Source organism: Lepus europaeus, chromosome 2 (assembly GCF_033115175.1).
Source record: "Lepus europaeus isolate LE1 chromosome 2, mLepTim1.pri, whole genome shotgun sequence".
NCBI classification, from domain to species: Eukaryota; Metazoa; Chordata; class Mammalia; order Lagomorpha; family Leporidae; genus Lepus; species Lepus europaeus.
The window spans coordinates 791,638-809,489 of record NC_084828.1 but is presented as its reverse complement, the minus strand read 5'-3'; the positions used below and the strand labels follow the sequence as shown (position 1 = coordinate 809,489).

Here is a 17,852-nt window from a genome sequence, read left to right as displayed (position 1 = left end):
GAAGTGGGGGTCCTGGGATTCAGGACGGCACCACCTGGCGCTCGTGAGACTGCCTGAGTGAGGTCCTTGCCTGCCGTGTCTGGCTCTGCGCACTGAGGTCCTGGCAGCTCAGGGGTTTCTGTTCTAAGCAAAATGGTGCAGGTGCCTACGCTGGCTCAGGGTGTTCCACGCCTCCTGTGAGCAGGTGCAGGTTGTCTCGAAGCTGAGGCCACGGGGTCAGCTCAGGCTCACTGACAATAGGGCTCCTGGTATCTGCCCCTAGACCCCAGGCTCAGCCCTCAGCCCTACCCCCCAAGCCCCAAACACACCACAAAGCTTTGGTGTCAGACTTTACTGGAGGCCACAGGCGACCAAGGGGGACCCCGCCCCATCCGTGGCACCTGTCTTCGCCCTGTGGCCCATGTAGGAGCCCATCAGGTCCCGGCAGGACGGAGGTCACAGCCATAGCCCTCAGTCTCTCGCTGTCATTCCCGCCGGGCCTCCAGGTGGTCCAGGACCAGTGCTGCCTGCGTCTTAGCTTCCTGCAGGAGGCTGGAGATGCGCTGGTGGGTCTGACAGATGGGGCGGGAGGGTGGTCAGCACCCTGCCCCGCCCCTGCCCGCAGCGGCCTCGCCCCCTGCTCGTGAACCCGAACTGGCCCCTGCCCCTCCTGCTCACCTGGTCCTTGAGTGCAGGGTCACTGATGTCCTTCAGGTTGGCCAGCACGTTGAAGTACGCCCCAAACACGCCCGTCTCCAGGGCTTTGGCCGCCACCTGCAAAGAGGCCAGGGGCCCCTTCACCCCTCTGCCCCCGCCCCAGCCCAAGGCTGTGCATCCGAGGCACTGTGGGGAGGAGCCGGGCAGGGCAGCTGTTGACCACGCCCCGCAGAGGAGGCCGGCGCGGTGACGGCCTCAGGACAGCTTCTGCACTGCCGAGGGAAAAGCAGCTCCTCCCTGAGCAGCGCAGCCCGAGGAGGCCGGGGAGGCTCACGGGCTGTTTTCTGACCAACTGGGAGCCTGGTCAGCCCCCGCCCCTCAGCAGCAGTCCTGGGTCTCCCGGCTAATGGCCAGGCCATCCAGGGCCCCTCCTGGGGACAAGGGGACACTTCTGCAGGGTCTCAGAGGCAGACACAAAGAACAGGCATCTCGGGGAAGCTGCAGGAGACAGCGAACCTCGGGCTCCACCCTGCCCTGCCTCAGGCTCTCTGTTCTAGAAAGGGAGGGGCAGCCGTGTGTGCCCTGTGGTATTGGGAGGCCGTGAGAGCCCTCTGAGGCTCTGCCTGTGTGCAGGGCAACCTTGAACAAGCTCCTAGCATGGATCAAGCAAGCCGGCCCTGCTGGAGAAGGTCCAGGCCGCCGAGCTGCCCACCACACCTGGAGCCCCTGGTACCTGCAGGTCGGAGCGGCAGGCCAGGTTCCCGCACAGGGCCAGCTCCTGCAGCGCTGGCCACAGTGAGGCCACCGTCTCCGCCAGCGCCAGCGGCACCCCAGCCGCCCGCCTCAGCCCCTCCTGCAGGGCAGCCGCTCGCCTAGAAAGGAGCCGGTAAAGGTCAAGGTCAGCGGTGGGTACCCAGCCCCACCCACCAGGGCTAGGCACACAGAACCCCGGTGGGAGAGCAGAAGACCACTCCTGACACCAAAACACACCCTGGGGTGCCTACATGGGAAGGGGTCCTCTCTCGCTTGGGGCCCCAGGTCCCCAGACACCAAGGGAGGCACTGAGCCCAGTGCAGGTGGGGGCCCCAGGCGTCACCACCCTCACCTGTCCCTCTCCTCAGCTGTGTTCTTGGGCAACTTCATTGCTTCCTGCAGGAAAAAAGGGAAAGATAAAGACAAAAAAAAAAAAAAAACCCTAAAAACATACCGGGGGGACTGGCATGTGCCGACGGGGACCTGGGATACAAGGGAGACCCAGGCAGGATGTGGGGAACGTGGTGGCCACGCCCACCCACCACCACCAGCATTTCCCAGCTGGGACTGCTCGCTTGAGGGGGCCACAGGCCCCTTCCCTGAGACCCGCTGCTCTCTGGTGTGAGGTCACGCCCTTGGCAGCAGGAGCAGAGACGAGGCAGGGGGCACTGGAGAGGAGGGGTCAGCCGTGCCCCCCAGGGCTCTCGTTCCAGAGAAGGGGACAGAAAGCCCAGGGAGGTCCCCTGGGCCCTCACAACCCCAGCAGCAGGAGCAACCCCGGGGCCAGGGTCCCTTCCACAGCATCTCTCTCTCTCTCTCTCTCTCTCTCTCTCCCTCCCTCCCTCCCTCCCAAATGAGTAAATATCAACAAACAGAAACATAGAGCAGCAACCTTGGAAGGCGGTGCCCCCCCCCCCACCCAAGCCACAGTGTCCCAGCCTCAGCTTTGTCACCTGCTCCGCTCTCACCCCACCCCTGCCAGATCCTGCCTCTGCGTGGGAGCACTGCAGGTCCAGGCCAGCGCCACCTGCAGGACAGCCTGGGGAACAGCTGGGAGGGAATATGGCCACCTCGTCACCAAAAAGTCCTTATCAACCAACCCTCCACGGGCCACAGGTGACAGCCGAGGAGAGACAAAAACACCCCAGCCCCTGACAAGTGTCTGCAGCCAGCCCCGATGCAGAGGCGGGCTTAGTCCTGGGCAGGCGCGAGACCGTTCCAGCCGTGACCTGCAGCCAGGCTCGGGGTCACCGGGCTCACCTGTGGCCAGCCAGGTGTTTCTGCTCCCTGTGCTCCACGGAGAGACTTCTGCAAGCTTTCTACGTCACCTGGGAGTCACTTTCGTGGGAGCCACGCAAGGGCCGTCCTTTATTTCCTCTGGGAGTCCAGATGCTCCCTGCCTGCCCACTGCCTCCGTGCGTGGGACCCGGGCGGCCCTGTCTCACAGCATCTCTGCCACTCTCTCTAAACCACACATCTTTGCTCTTCATTTTTTCCTTCCCTGCCTTTGGTTCCATTTCCTGTTAGCACTTTTCTCCTCTAGCTGTTTACCGTGCCCCTTATTTCTTACAGTCGCTAAATGCAGGGCTCTTTCTAAGTTTTTAATATTTGTGTTCAAGCTGGTGCTTCTCTCTAAATTCCTGTTGGTGTCTAAGGCTCACCAGAACATAAAAGTCTACAAACACAACCGTGGCCTGGGAAAGCTGTGTAAAGTGAAGACCCGAGGAGGTAAAATCAGAGACTGATGGAGCCAGGGTCCAAAGACAAACACAGGAACACAAAGCCTGTCCAGCCCCCTCGCCCTGTGTCTCCACCCCTCGCCTTGCCTCTCCCTCTCTCCTCTTCCTCCTCCTCCTCCCTTTCTCTCTTCCTCTGCCACTCCCGCCCCTCCCTCCCCGGCTGGAGCTGCTTCCAGACCTAGCCCTGTCCTGGGTGGAGTCCGGGACCAGGCGCTGGTCTGCCCTGACCTCCACCGACTGCCCCAGGGCAGGGGCTTTCCCATGCCCACTGCGTGCGCCCGGAGCTGTTTGCTGGCGGAACCCTCTTGTCCCTGCCGTGGTGATGCCAGCTTTTTCTGGCTTTCTCCCGCCCGTGTCCTGCTGCGGCGATGGCCAGGGCTCACTGCCCGGGAGAAGCAGGGGCTCCTGAGTCCCAGCACCCTGCCCCTGAGCCCTCACACTCACCCCAGCGCCCCACACCCCCAGAGCTCACCAAGCAAGTGGTGAAGGCCTTGGCGTCGGCGTCCACCAGGGCGGTCAGCTGCGCTGCGGCCGCGTGGAAGGGCGGGATCAGGCGCCGCATGGCCGCGTCCAGGTGCTCGAACTGACGGCGCCCGTAGGTCATCTGCCCCACCATGGAGGCCAGAGCTGCGCCCTGGGCGAGACCAAGCTATGCCGGGCCCAGGCACAGCAGAGGGGACCCCCTGTCCCTGGGCACCTAGATTCGGGGGCAGTGGGGTCCCTGCGCCATGGGATTCGGGGGCAGTGGGGTCCCTGTGCCATGGGATTTTGTGGCGATGGGGTCCCCGGAAGGTGGGATTTGGGGGCGATGGGGTTCCTGGAAGGTGGGATTCGGGGCGGTGGGGTCCAGCGCGGTGGGAGTCCAAGGCAGTGGACCTCGGTCCCCACCCCAGGAGGCCCTGGCATCCCGCCCAGGATTGTGCTCACCATGGCTGCAGAGGCCGCAGCCACTGAGCCTCCCCCAGGGGCCGCTGAGCGGGCACCCACGTCGCGGACAAAGGTGTGCAGGGGCCGATCAAGCAAGCTGTGCTGGGCCTGGACATCAGGGACCAGGTACCTGGGAGGGAACCGAGTGCCAGGGGCATGGCGAACCCTGCAGCTACCCCGCCCAGGGCGCCATCCCATGGGCAGGGCAGGCAGCAGCTAGAAACCACCAGGAGCTCGTGTGGAGACAGCCCAGGGCCTTGCCATGGTCTAACTGCCCCCCTCTCTGCCCCCAGACCCCGCTGGACACAGGGATGCCCCTGTGAGCAGGTGACCAGGGGTCAGCCTGGTTGTGGTCCTACCAAGAAGGGGCGAGGGGGAGGGGCAGGCTTCTCACTCAATGACGCGCTCCTTGGCGTGGAAAGGGCACAGCGAGTCCAGCCCCAGCCTGCTCACCACCTGGACAGGGCACACGGGGGTGAGGCGGCATCAGCGCATGCGCCTGGCGGGCAGAGGGGCTGTGGAAAGTGGGGTCTCCCACCCTGGAGGAGTCAGCCCCTTGCTCGCCTTAGGCCTTGTGCCCCCTGCCAGCTCTTAGAGGGACTGGGGAGGGGCCCCACAGTGCTCCAGGTACAGGCACCCCATCGCCTCTTGGGGAAACAGGTGCCTGGGAGCCCTCAGCCAACCAGCCTCACCCCTCGTCCCACCGCTGGAAGGGGCAGAGCTGAATCCAAAGGTGCTGGTGTGGAGGGAGGCAGCACTGAGCCCCAGAGCCCCTGTGCGCAGAGCCGGCTGCAGGAGGGACCGCGTGTAGAGCAGAGCCTTAACCTCTGCAGAGGGCTGACCCCCCCCCCCCGCAGCCTCCCTGTGGGCTGACCCCCCCCCCCGCAGCCTCCCTGTGGGCTGACCCCCTCCCCGCAGCCTCCCTGTGGGCTGACCCCCTCCCCGCAGCCTCCCTGTGGGCTGACCCCCTCCCCGCAGCCTCCCTGTGGGCTGACCCCCCTCCCCGCAGCCTCCCTGTGGGCTGACCCCCTCCCCGCAGCCTCCCTGTGGGCTGACCCCCTCCCCGCAGCCTCCCTGTGGGCTGACCCCCTCCCCGCAGCCTCCCTGTGGGCTGACCCCCCTCCCCGCAGCCTCCCTGTGGGCTGACCCCCTCCCCGCAGCCTCCCTGTGGGCTGACCCCCTCCCCGCAGCCTCCCTGTGGGCTGACCCCCTCCCCGCAGCCTCCCTGTGGGCTGACCCCCCTCCCCGCAGCCTCCCTGTGGGCTGACCCCCCTCTCCGCAGCCTCCCTGTGGGCTGACCCCCTCCCCGCAGCCTCCCTGTGGGCTGACCCCCTCCCCGCAGCCTCCCCATGGGGAGGGCTTGGCCGTCAGAGCGTGCGGTGGGAGTAGAGACCCCGGAAGGGGACATCCCCTGAAAACCCCTGAGGAATAGGGAAACAAAACTCTGCTGGCCGCCCCGACCAGAAGTCCCCGAGGGGCACGAGGGGCACGGCTCGCTGCTTGCACCCAAGCTGCCGGCAGAAGCTGCCAGAGGCCCTGGGTGGCTCTGGAGCCAAAGTGAAGTCTTCCTCTTGTCCGGTCCTGCCTGTCGCATTGTGACTGAGCAGCCCCGTTTAACGCGCAGATAAACAACACTCGCTCAAGAATTCCAGGCCCAGAATCCCCGACCTGGGATAGGGCGGGCACCGGCTGGGAACACCAAGCCTTAGACACAACGCAAGCTGACCCTCATCGGCGGCCGCACAGCCTCACCCACGCCCCCCTCCCCCTTCAGCCTCCCTTCCCGACTTTACAAGGGTCTCCTGCTGACCAGCAAAGCCGCGAGGGGACCTGTGCAGACAGAAGACCTCTGGCCCCTTGAGGACCTAAGCTCGCTCAGCGCTCATCTCTGCAGGTCCAGCAAGAGCAGCCCGGGCCCAGCCTGCTTTTCCGTGGATCAGTCGTGCCCCCAAGCACCGGACCCAGGCAAACACAAACCCTCTTCGGAGAGTGTCCAAGAATCCCAGAGATAAAATTGCAAAGAACACGCACGCACAATCAAAAATCACGGACCCTACAGAGAAGCAGTCACCACGCTGGGCTTCAGGAGCCCCGGGCAGAGACACGGCTGTGTGGGTGGCCCAGCAGTTAAGCCAGGCGGCTGGGACACCAGTGTCCCGGCCCAGGGTGCCTGGGCTCCAGTCCTGGCTCCACGCCTGACTCCAGCCCCTGCTAATACCCTGGGAGGCCGCGGGTGGCCACTCCAGCACTCGCATTCCTGCCTCCCACGTGGGAGGCCTGCATTGAGTTCCAAGCTCCTGGCTGCAGCCTGTCCCAGCCCCAGCCACTGAGAGAACTTTTTCCCCCCACTACTCTCCCACCCCTCCTCCCCTCACCGCCTCCCCCTCTCCCCCTCCCTTCCCTTCTCCCTCTCAAATAAACATTATTAAGAGAACGGATAGAGAGTAAACGTGAGAGAAGTGAAGGGTGAAGCCCGAAGTCGGCTGGAGCTTCAGGGCACAGGACCGTATCCCAGCAGTGCCTCCAGGGCGCGCTCAGCAATTAGGAAGGGAAAAGCAGCAGGCTGCCGTGAATAACCCTGGGGAGGGGGTCGACCAGCTGACCCAAGTCAGCGCCTTGCGACCCGGACACCCCTGCCCCTGCCACCTGGGCCCCAGCGAGGGCCGGTCCTTGTACAGGACATCAAGGTCCGTGAAGGGCAAGGAAGGTGAGCAGCTGCCCCGGACAAGAGCAGGGAGAAGACCCAGCCTGAGGCACCAGGGCTTCTGGACCGGAGCCCGGACTGCAGGAAGCCGCGGGACGCGGATGCCGATTCTGTCCTGGCAGGAGAGTGCTGGGCTCCCATCGTGACCGCTCTGCTGCGGCTCTGTAGGGGGATGGCCTTGATCTTTCGAGACACATCCTGAATACATCAGTATGAAGGGCACCTGTCTCCATCATCCAGAAAACACCAGCATGCGCCAGGAACAGAGTGATGGAGGAAATGGCCCAGAACGCCAGCAGCTGGCGCGCTGGACAGAGCCACAGGGAGCTCCTGTGGTGTCCCTGGGCCTTTTCCACAAAACAAAGTGCCCAAGATTCCGCAACAGCCGGGACTAGAATAGACCTGGCCAGGTGCAATTTGAGAAAACCGCGAGAACACGGGGGAAGAAATGAATGGGAGGGAAAGTCAGATGGCAGTCACGGCAGGCGGAAAATGGCACAGTGTAATTAGTGGCGTAAGCCGGAGGCTAAATGGTCAAAGACGGAGTGCAAGAGAAGGTTCTCGACGCCACACAGAAGTGGAATCTGTGGGTCACCAGGAAGCGGCTGCGGCGGGCAGGGCTTGACCGCAGGAGTACCGAGGGAGGCGGAGACAGTCGGGTCCAAGGGACCCAAGTCCCAGAGAACAACAGGTGACCTGGAACTGTGGGTGCCCACCTGTCTTGCAAGAATGGACCACAGCGGGGTGCACTGTGGCATACCTGGTAAAGCCCCTGCCTGCAGCACCAGCATCCCATATGGGCACCGGTTCAAGTCCCAGCTGCTCCACTTCCCACCCAGCTCTCTGCTAATGCAGCTGGGAAAAGCAGCAGAAGACAGCCCAAGTGCTTGGGTCCCTGCACCCATGTGGGAGACTGGGAAGAAGCTCCTCCTGGCTCCTGGCTTCGGCCTAGCCTAGCCCTGTCTGTGGCAGCCATTTGGGAAGTGAACCAGCAGAGGGAAGATTCTCTCTCTCTCTCTCTCTCCCCCTCCCCTTTCTGTCTGCCTCTTGCTCTTTCTCCCTCTCTCACTCTCTCGGTAACGCTACCTTTCAAATAAATAAATCTTTTTAAAAAAACAAAATTACAGAATGACCTTCCCAGGCAGGTGGGCACCAGCCAGGTCAGAGGTAAAAGCCTCCGCGCCTTCCCTCCCACTGTGCCTGTGAGGGGCAGTATGAGCTGGGGCAGCCCCAGGAGACGCCACCCAGAGGGAGGCTCAGGCAAGTATCTGGGGAAGTCCAGCACGTGTCACGCAGTGCGTGGACGTGCTCGGGGACGGCCAGTGCTACCACTGGATGCTCGTGAGACAGGGAGGCAGAGGAGGCCGCTGAGCGTGGACAGCCCAGGCACACACCCAGGAGCAGCCACGCCCACTCGCCCCCACATACCCAAAAATAGACTGAGAGCAGTCTGTCCACACCTGTCTGCTCCGTCAGTACAGCCCAGCCTGGACACAGTCACCCGCCAGAAGACAAAGCTCCCAGAAACCCAGCCATGAGGCTCAGAGGAGTCCCAGGGGCCTGGGCCAAGCGGGAGCCCCCCAGGACTAGAGGCAAAGGTGGCAGTGAGAGCAACAGAGCCACCTCCTAGGAGGTCTCGGCGCAGCTGGGGGACACGCGCACGCAGAGACTGGCAGGGGGCGCTCACACGTGAACCTGCAGCTCACAGAGGAAACCCCCAGATGAGAATCTCGTCTTGAGCAGAAAGCAGCAAAGCAGAGCCATGGGCAGGGGGCCTGGCCCTGAGCAGGGGGCCAGGCCGGGGGCGCAGCCCCTACCCCGGAAGCAGCACGCTCCCCGCCCCGGGGTCCCCGCCCGGGTGCCCACCAGCCGGACACGGTGCTCCTCCTCCAGGACGAAGAGGTTCTCCTTGTCACAGTAGAAGGCCGCGGCGTCCAGCAGCGCTCTCAGGGGCACCAGGCCCACCAGCTGCGAGCCCACCACCGGGAGGCTCAGCGCCTGCCAAGGCCAAGGCGGGGCACGTCAGTGCGGGGGGCGGCGCCTGCCCTGCTCACCTGGAGAGTCCTCCCTACAGGGATGCCCGCCACTCACCTGTACCCACCCTCGGCCACAGGACTGCCCGCTCACCTGTACCCACCCTCAGCCCACAGGACTGCCCACCCACTCACCTGTACCCACCCTCAGCCCACAGGACTGCCCACCCACTCACCTGTACCCACCCTCGGCCACTGGACTGCCTGCCCACCCGCCCACCTGTACCCACCCTCAGCCACAGGACTGCCCGCCCACTCACCTGGGCCTCCCTGCAGGTCTCCTCATAGACTGTGTGCAGCCCCGTGACCTCAAAGTCCAGGAGGTTCGTGGACACTTGAGCCAGGCTCTTCTCCTCCAGGTACCAGCCAATGCCCTGAACCTTTTTCAGACGTCCTGGCTACACAGGAAAAGGTGTCTCCACCCGCCCCGGCCCCACCCGACCTCTGCAGGTGGCAGGGGTGGGCACGGTGGCTCGTGTCTTCTGTTCTCCCTCCCTTCCTCTCTCACCTGAGCCAGCCAGGACAGGCCCTGCCTGGCACCAGCAAGCGGAGGTCCCGAGGGTCAGGCACCGGGAGACCCACTCTGCTTGGACCGCAGAGAGGGCTCCAGCCAGGGCATGCCTCCTGACCAGTGCTCGACCCACACCATATCTGGAGGCTGCCCCCGCCCATCCTGTCCTGCCCACTCTGCCTGGGGGTGACAGACCATGTGACAAGGGAACCTCGTTTTGCCCAGGCACAGACAAGGATTCGAGCCATCGTGTTCTCGTGTCTGCGGAGTGGAGGCCACTGCCTTCCCCCGGCGTCTGCGGCACCTGTGTCTGACCTGCACTGGCTGCAGGTGTGATGGTCAGACAAGGTAACAGCCACTGCAGACTCGGGCGCGCCTGGGAGCGTGACGGCAGCTGGGGTGCCCGAGGGCGCGTGGGGCACGGGAGGACCTGCACAGGGGTCCCAGGAGGCCTGGAGGGGCTCTGGAGACCCTGCAGCGTCTGAAGGTATGTGGGGGCACCAGGCGTGCCTGGGGCTACCTGGGGGTCAGGAAGCAGCTCCCTCTGGTCAGCATGGAAGCACGGCTGTGTTTGAACCAAAGGCACAGCCCTGCCTGTGTCCATGACAAAGTGTTCCCCACCCTCCCAACCCGAACCCCCGAGCCCGCCTGGGACACGGAGGCTGAATTGGCCCCACAGGGTCCCTCCGGAGTTGGGGGCGGGGCCCACCTGGTCCTGCCCACGGCCCTGCTCCCGCAGGTTGAGAGCAATGCGGTGCGCCTGCTCCTTGGTGCTGAGCAGGTTGATGTTGAATGCAATGAGGAACTTCCGTGCCCCTGTGGCGGTGGCCCCCCAGCTGGGGACAAAGGAGCTGGGGCCGAAGTCAGGAGCCCACTCGGCCTTCTTGAGCTGTGAGGACATGCACCCTGGCTCAGGAGGGGCCCAGGCCCACCTGCCCCCACAGGGGGGGCGCAGAGTCCGCCCTCCTCCCCAGGCCCACCCGTCCCTGAGGGCCCACCTTCTCAGGAAGAGCCTCGTACTCCCCCGCCCGGATGGCCGGCAGGGTCCGGCGGCTGACCGTCCGTGCCGCCTCGCCGTACAGGTACACTGCAAGGGAGTCTGCTGGTCAGGCCCCCACGGCTGGAGGGAGCAGGCCAGTGGCTGCCCCCAGCCTCAGCCGGGGCTCCCGGCCCACTGGGGAGGGCCCAGCAGGATGGATGAGGGTGGTCCTAGAGGCACGGCTCCGCGACATGGGAGCCACCCGTGTGCCCTGCTGTAGGTTCCGTGTCAGCGGCAGTCAGGTTGGCTCGCTCCTGCACTGGACAGAGGGGCCCTGCTGGGGGCGCTCACCCGGCACGTCCAGCTCCTCCGCCAGCCGCTGGCCGAAGGCCTCCGCACAGAGCACGCAATCAGCCATGCTGACGTCACGCACAGGGATGAAGGGACAGACGTCCAGGGCGCCCATTCGAGGGTGCTCTCCTACAGAGAGGAGGAGTGGGAGGCTGGAGGCAGGGTCTGGAGGGCTCCTCGGACCCCCATCCTCTCGACACCCTGATCGCACCCCCAGGTGTCCACGCTGACCCAGGCACCCCCAACCCCGCCCTGTGATGACGCCACTCCCAGCCAGCAGTGAGTCCCGCGCATGGCCTCCCAGGGACGCAGACCGGGGAAGCAGCAGGGCCACAGCCATTTGGCATCTTTGGGACAAAGCTCTCCCTCACCCAGAAGTCACAGAAACCACTCCCCAGGGGCCTGTAGCTGGGCTCCTGTGAGCCCCGGCCAGGCTGAAAGTGGCCTCCCAGCCCCCTCCCCTGGCAGTGGGGGACCCAGGCTGCATTCTCAGAGGCTCCTCCAACAGCCCTGCACCTGCTACCGGACCCGGTGCACCGCAGTCCCCGGGGATGATGAGCCCGCCATCCCCCCAGCCCCTGGACACTGTGCTGCTCACCCTGTGGGGCTGTGCTGCTCGCCAGGTGGCCCAGCCTCCCCCGTTGTGCCCACGTGGCCTTTGGGTGGACTCCTACATGCGTCCGACCGACCCTTGACCCTGCCTGCCACTGCCATCGTGTTTGATTTTTCAGGCTGTTGACAGGTCGTTGTCCAGAGCAGCTGTGAATTCTCCCCTCAACTTCCACGACCCGGAGGGAGCCTGAGTTTTACAGGTGCAGCTGGCTCCTTCCCAGTGCCTGTGGGAGCTGTCACTCCCCCCAGTGCCATGGAACTGTCACCCCCTCCCCCCGCCAGTGGCCATGGAACTGTCACCCCCTCCCCCCGCCAGTGGCCATGGAGCTGTCACCCCCTCCCCCCGCCAGTGGCCTTGGGAGCTGTCACCCCCTCCCCCTCAGTGGCCATGGAGCTGTCACCTCCTCCCCCTCAGTGGCCATGGGAGCTGTCACCCCCTCCCCCTCAGTGGCCATGGAACTGTCACCTCCTCCCCCTCAGTGGCCTTGGGAGCTGTCACCCCCTCCCCCTCAGTGGCCATGGGAGCTGTCATCCCCTCCCCCTCAGTGGCCATGGGAGCTGTCACCCCCTCCCCCTCAGTGGCCATGGGAGCTGTCACCTCCTCCCCCTCAGTGGCCATGGAACTGTCACGCCCTCCCCCCCAGTGGCCATGGAACTGTCACCCCCTCCCCCTCAGTGGCCATGGAACTGTCACCCCCCTCCCCCTCAGTGGCCATGGGAGCTGTCACCTCCTCCCCCTCAGTGGACATGGAACTGTCACCCCCTCCCCCCCAGTGGCCATGGAACTGTCACCCCCCTCCCCCTCAGTGGCCATGGAACTGTCACCCCCTCCCCCTCAGTGGCCATGGGAGCTGTCACCTCCTCCCCCTCAGTGGCCATGGAACTGTCACGCCCTCCCCCCCAGTGGCCATGGAACTGTCACCCCCTCCCCCTCAGTGGCCATGGAACTGTCACCCCCTCCCCCTCAGTGGCCATGGGAGCTGTCACCCCCTCCCCCTCAGTGGCCTTGGGAGCTGTCACCCCCTCCCCCTCAGTGGCCATGGGAGCTGTCACCCCCTCCCCCTCAGTGGCCATGGAACTGTCACCTCCTCCCCCTCAGTGGCCTTGGGAGCTGTCACCCCCTCCCCCTCAGTGGCCATGGGAGCTGTCACCCCCTCCCCCTCAGTGGCCATGGAACTGTCACCCCCTCCCCCTCAGTGGCCTTGGGAACTGTCACCCCCTCCCCCCCAGTGGCAATGGGAGCTGTCACCTCATCCCCCTCAGTGGCCTTGGGAGCTGTCACCCCCTCCCCCTCAGTGGCCATGGGAGCTGTCACCCCCTCCCCCTCAGTGGCCATGGAACTGTCACCTCCTCCCCCTCAGTGGCCTTGGGAACTGTCACCCCCTCCCCCCCAGTGGCCATGGGAGCTGTCACCTCCTCCCCCTCAGTGGCCATGGGAGCTGTCACCCCCTCCCCCCCGTGGTCATGGGAGCTGTCACCCCCTCCCCCCAGTGGTCATGGGAGCTGTCACCCCCTCCCCATCAGTGGCCTTGGGAGCTGTCACCCCCTCCCCCCCAGTGGCCATGGGAGCTGTCACCCCCTCCCCCTCAGTGACTATGGGAGCTGTCACCCCCTCCCCCCTCAGTGGCCATGGGAGCTGTCACCCCCTCCCCCCAGTGGCCTTGGGAGCTGTCACCCCCTCCCCCCCAGTGGCCATGGGAGCTGTCACCTCCTCCCCCTCAGTGGCCATGGGAGCTGTCACCTCCTCCCCCTCAGTGACTATGGGAGCTGTCACCTCCTCCCCCTCAGTACCCTTGGGAGCTGTCACCTCCTCCCCCCTAGTGGCCATGGGAGCTGTCACCCCCTCCCCCCCAGTGGCCTTGGAAGCTGTCACCCCCTCCCCCCCAGTGGCCATGGGAGCTGTCACCCCCTCCCCCTCAGTGGCCATGGAACTGTCACCTCCTCCCCCTCAGTGGCCTTGGGAGCTGTCACCCCCTCCCCCTCAGTGGCCATGGGAGCTGTCATCCCCTCCCCCTCAGTGGCCATGGGAGCTGTCACCCCCCTCCCCCTCAGTGGCCATGGGAGCTGTCACCTCCTCCCCCTCAGTGGCCATGGAACTGTCACGCCCTCCCCCCCAGTGGCCATGGAACTGTCACCCCCTCCCCCTCAGTGGCCATGGAACTGTCACCCCCTCCCCCTCAGTGGCCATGGGAGCTGTCACCTCCTCCCCCTCAGTGGCCATGGAACTGTCACGCCCTCCCCCCCAGTGGCCATGGAACTGTCACCCCCCTCCCCCTCAGTGGCCATGGAACTGTCACCCCCTCCCCCTCAGTGGCCATGGGAGCTGTCACCTCCTCCCCCTCAGTGGCCATGGAACTGTCACGCCCTCCCCCCCAGTGGCCATGGAACTGTCACCCCCTCCCCCTCAGTGGCCATGGAACTGTCACCCCCTCCCCCTCAGTGGCCATGGGAGCTGTCACCCCCCTCCCCCTCAGTGGCCTTGGGAGCTGTCACCCCCTCCCCCTCAGTGGCCATGGGAGCTGTCACCCCCTCCCCCTCAGTGGCCATGGAACTGTCACCTCCTCCCCCTCAGTGGCCTTGGGAGCTGTCACCCCCTCCCCCTCAGTGGCCATGGGAGCTGTCACCCCCTCCCCCTCAGTGGCCATGGAACTGTCACCTCCTCCCCCTCAGTGGCCTTGGGAACTGTCACCCCCTCCCCCCCAGTGGCAATGGGAGCTGTCACCTCATCCCCCTCAGTGGCCTTGGGAGCTGTCACCCCCTCCCCCTCAGTGGCCATGGGAGCTGTCACCCCCTCCCCCTCAGTGGCCATGGAACTGTCACCTCCTCCCCCTCAGTGGCCTTGGGAACTGTCACCCCCTCCCCCCCAGTGGCAATGGGAGCTGTCACCTCCTCCCCCTCAGTGGCCATGGGAGCTGTCACCCCCTCCCCCCAGTGGTCATGGGAGCTGTCACCCCCTCACCCCAGTAGTCATGGGAGCTGTCACCCCCTCCCCATCAGTGGCCTTGGGAGCTGTCACCCCCTCCCCCCCAGTGGCCATGGGAGCTGTCACCCCCCTCCCCCTCAGTGACTATGGAGCTGTCACCCCCTCCCCCCTCAGTGGCCATGGGAGCTGTCACCCCCTCCCCCTCAGTGGCCTTGGGAGCTGTCACCCCCTCCCCCCCAGTGGCCATGGGAGCTGTCACCTCCTCCCCCTCAGTGGCCATGGGAGCTGTCACCTCCTCCCCCTCAGTGACTATGGGAGCTGTCACCTCCTCCCCCTCAGTGCCCTTGGGAGCTGTCACCTCCTCCCCCCTAGTGGCCATGGGAGCTGTCACCCCCTCCCCCCCAGTGGCCTTGGGAGCTGTCACCCCCTCCCCCCCAGTGGCCATGGGAGCTGTCACCTCCTCCCCCTCAGTGGCCTTGGGAGCTGTCACCCCCTCCCCCTCAGTGGCCATGGGAGCTGTCACCCCCTCCCCCTCAGTGGCCATGGAACTGTCACCCCCTCCCCCTCAGTGGCCTTGGGAGCTGTCACCCCCTCCCCCTCAGTGGCCATGGGAGCTGTCACCCCCTCCCCCTCAGTGGCCATGGAACTGTCACCTCCTCCCCCTCAGTGGCCTTGGGAGCTGTCACCCCCTCCCCCCCAGTGGCAATGGGAGCTGTCACCTCCTCCCCCTCAGTGGCCATGGGAGCTGTCACCCCCTCCCCCCAGTGGTCATGGGAGCTGTCACCCCCTCCCCCCAGTAGTCATGGGAGCTGTCACCCCCTCCCCCTCAGTGGCCTTGGGAGCTGTCACCCCCTCCCCCCCAGTGGCCATGGGAGCTGTCACCCCCTCCCCCTCAGTGACTATGGGAGCTGTCACCCCCTCCCCCCTCAGTGGCCATGGGAGCTGTCACCCCCTCCCCCCAGTGGCCTTGGGAGCTGTCACCCCCTCCCCCCCAGTGGCCATGGAGCTGTCACCTCCTCCCCCTCAGTGACTATGGGAGCTGTCACCTCCTCCCCCTCAGTGCCCTTGGGAGCTGTCACCTCCTCCCCCCTAGTGGCCATGGAGCTGTCACCCCCTCCCCCCCAGTGGCCTTGGGAGTTGTCACCCCCTCCCCCCCAGTGGCCATGGAGCTGTCACCTCCTCCCCCTCAGTGGCCTTGGGAGCTGTCACCCCCTCCCCCTCAGTGGCCATGGGAGCTGTCACCCCCTCCCCCTCAGTGGCCTTGGGAGCTGTCACCCCCTCCCCCTCAGTGACTATGGGAGCTGTCACCCCCTCCCCCTCAGTGGCCATGGGAGCTGTCACCTCCTCCCCTCAGTGGCCTTGGGAGCTGTCACCCCCTCCCCCTCAGTGGCCATGGGAGTTGTCACCCCCCCCCAGTGGCCTTGGGAGCTGTCACCCCCCTCCCCCTCAGTGGCCATGGGAGCTGTCACCCCCTCCCCCTCAGTGGCCATGGAACTGTCACCTCCTCCCCCCCAGTGGCCATGGGAGCTGTCACCCCCTCCCCCCAGTGGCCATGGAACTGTCACCTCCTCCCCCGCAATGGCCTTGGGAGCTGTTACGTCTCTGTGGCCTTGGGAGCTGTCACCCCCTTCCCCCCCAGTGGCCATGGAACTGTCACCCCCTCCCCATCAGTGGCCTTGGAGCTGTCACCCCCTTCCCCCCCAGTGGCCATGGAACTGTCACCTCCTCCCCCGCACTGGCCTTGGGAGCTGTCACGTCTCTGTAGCCATGGGAGCTGTCGCCCCCAGGGGCCGTGGGAGCCGTCACCCGTGGGGCCACATCCTGGCAGCCTCCACCCAGGCATACCCAGGCAGTGGCACCCCTCAACTCCAGGGCCCTCCTTCAGGAATCCTGCTCGCCAGCCCTGTCAGACCCCACACCCAGAGCCAGGCCTGAGCTTGTCCCAGGACCCCTGCGGACAGAGTTGGGCCCAGCCCCCTCTCACCTTTGTGCCTGCTCATGTCAATGAGCCGCGAGGCTGCACGGGCGGCATTGAGGGCACCCTCCACCACACACTCCGGCTGCCCCACGAAGGTGTAGACTGTGCGGTTGGTAGAGGGGCCGGCATCTACATCCAGGAGCACACAGCCTGGGGTCTGCGTGATGGCTCTGGAGATGGCGTCAATCACCTGGGGCAAAGGTCAGCCCACACCGGGGTTCCCCACTTGGAAGCAGGCAAAGGGGCTTTGAAGGGCCTAAGGAGGCGGCCCTGAGTGCTTGGGGACCTCCCAGCTGAGAGCCTGCATGGTGGGTGACAGTCGCAGGGAGACCCCATCGTGTGGGCTGTGGTCACTCCTGGCCCAATAACTGGCCCCACAGGAGGGGCGCAGGTAGCTCCACTCATGACAGCCAGGTGCCTGGAAGGGTGGCCTGGGCACTGATCATGATCCTCAGGCCAAGGTCACCAAGAGCAGGGCCCCACAACCCCCCCAAGCCTCCTCTTAGTGGAGGGAGGAACAAGCAGGGTGAGGAGGAGCTAAAGGGCCTAGAACCTTCTAGGGCCCCACATCCTGCCCCACGGGCCTCGGGCCTGCCTGGCCTGGGTCCCAGGTCTCCATAGGCTTCATGGGGTGAAAATCGCGTGCTCTGGGTGCTACAGGGTAGAGATGGAGTCAGCCTAGAGGGACAGGCACCGTAACCTTAAGCAGCTCCTGGGTGTGCCCCGGGGGTCTTGCTTTCAGAGAGAGCTCTGAGGCCCATCAAGGACAGAAGACCTGCTCAACCCCCACCCAGGAGTATCAGAAAGACCCCCGAACCCCTCACCAGACCTACTGCCCCCAACTGGCCGCCAGCAGGAGGTGGTTCCTTGGGAGGGAACACTGCCGGCCCTTGGCTGGGCCCATCCGGAGCACGCAGCTCCCCCCACACCACCATATACACCCCCTCCTCTCAACCCAAGCCCCTCAGACCCTGCCAGTCCCATGGGACCCTCACCTCCTGGTTGTTCCCCTCTGAGAAGTTGGGGACACACTCTACCAGCTGAGACATGGCCGCACTGTGATCTGACGTGTCTCACGGGGCAGGCAGAGGGGCAGAGGATGGTGGAGGGGCAGCAGCCGTGGGACCTTTATCCACTCAGCAGTGCCCTCCCCATGGTCGAGCTTCTTATTAACCAGCAAGTCGCAGGGAGCAGGGCTGCAGGCTGAGGGCCGTGACCTGGAACTGGTGGTGCCGGGCCAGGAGCTGTCCACCAGGAGCAGCTGGGGTGTGGGCTCCCCAGAGAGAAGGCCAGGGTCGCTCAGAGGCCCTGGAGTGGTCAAGTCCAGCCTGGATGGCAGGCCAGCCTCTGTGAGACCCTCCAGGTGACCCCTGGACCACTGTTTCTTCATGTAAGGGCTTGACCTTGGGGCTGTGGGGCGGAGAGGCAGTGTGTGAGGCCCCCGCATAGAGCAAATCAGCAGGGACAGGCAGGGGGGTGCAGGGAGGGCGTGAGAGGCTGTGGCTGAGCTGTGGGTTGGGCTCAGAGTGGACACCAGTGTGCATAGGAGTCTGCGGGTGAGTGTGAGAGTGTGCACATGTGTTAACATGAGCATGTGTGTAGATGCAAGGGTCCATGTGTGTGTTAGTGTGAGCATGTGTGTAGATGCAAGGGTCCATGTGTGTGTTAGTGTGAGCATGTGTGCAGATGTCAGGATACATGTGTGT

The 17,852-nt window shown here is 65.2% G+C and overlaps 1 protein-coding gene across 1 annotated transcript; it reads right to left on the bottom strand.

Moving 5' to 3' along the window:
* Positions 1-323: 323 nt before the first annotated feature.
* FTCD (formimidoyltransferase cyclodeaminase) lies at positions 324-17,280 on the bottom strand. The gene is made up of 14 exons (XM_062204277.1): positions 17,142-17,280; positions 16,153-16,336; positions 10,634-10,762; positions 10,302-10,390; positions 10,013-10,192; positions 9,053-9,190; positions 8,626-8,757; positions 4,450-4,511; positions 4,056-4,185; positions 3,601-3,762; positions 1,742-1,785; positions 1,370-1,508; positions 658-753; positions 324-551 (listed from the first exon to the last, which is right to left on the bottom strand). Exons 1-14 carry the CDS (start codon positions 17,193-17,195, stop codon positions 465-467), a joined length of 1,626 nt encoding a protein of 541 aa, XP_062060261.1. The 5' UTR covers positions 17,196-17,280; the 3' UTR covers positions 324-464.
* Between the last annotated feature and the right edge of the window lie 572 nt (positions 17,281-17,852).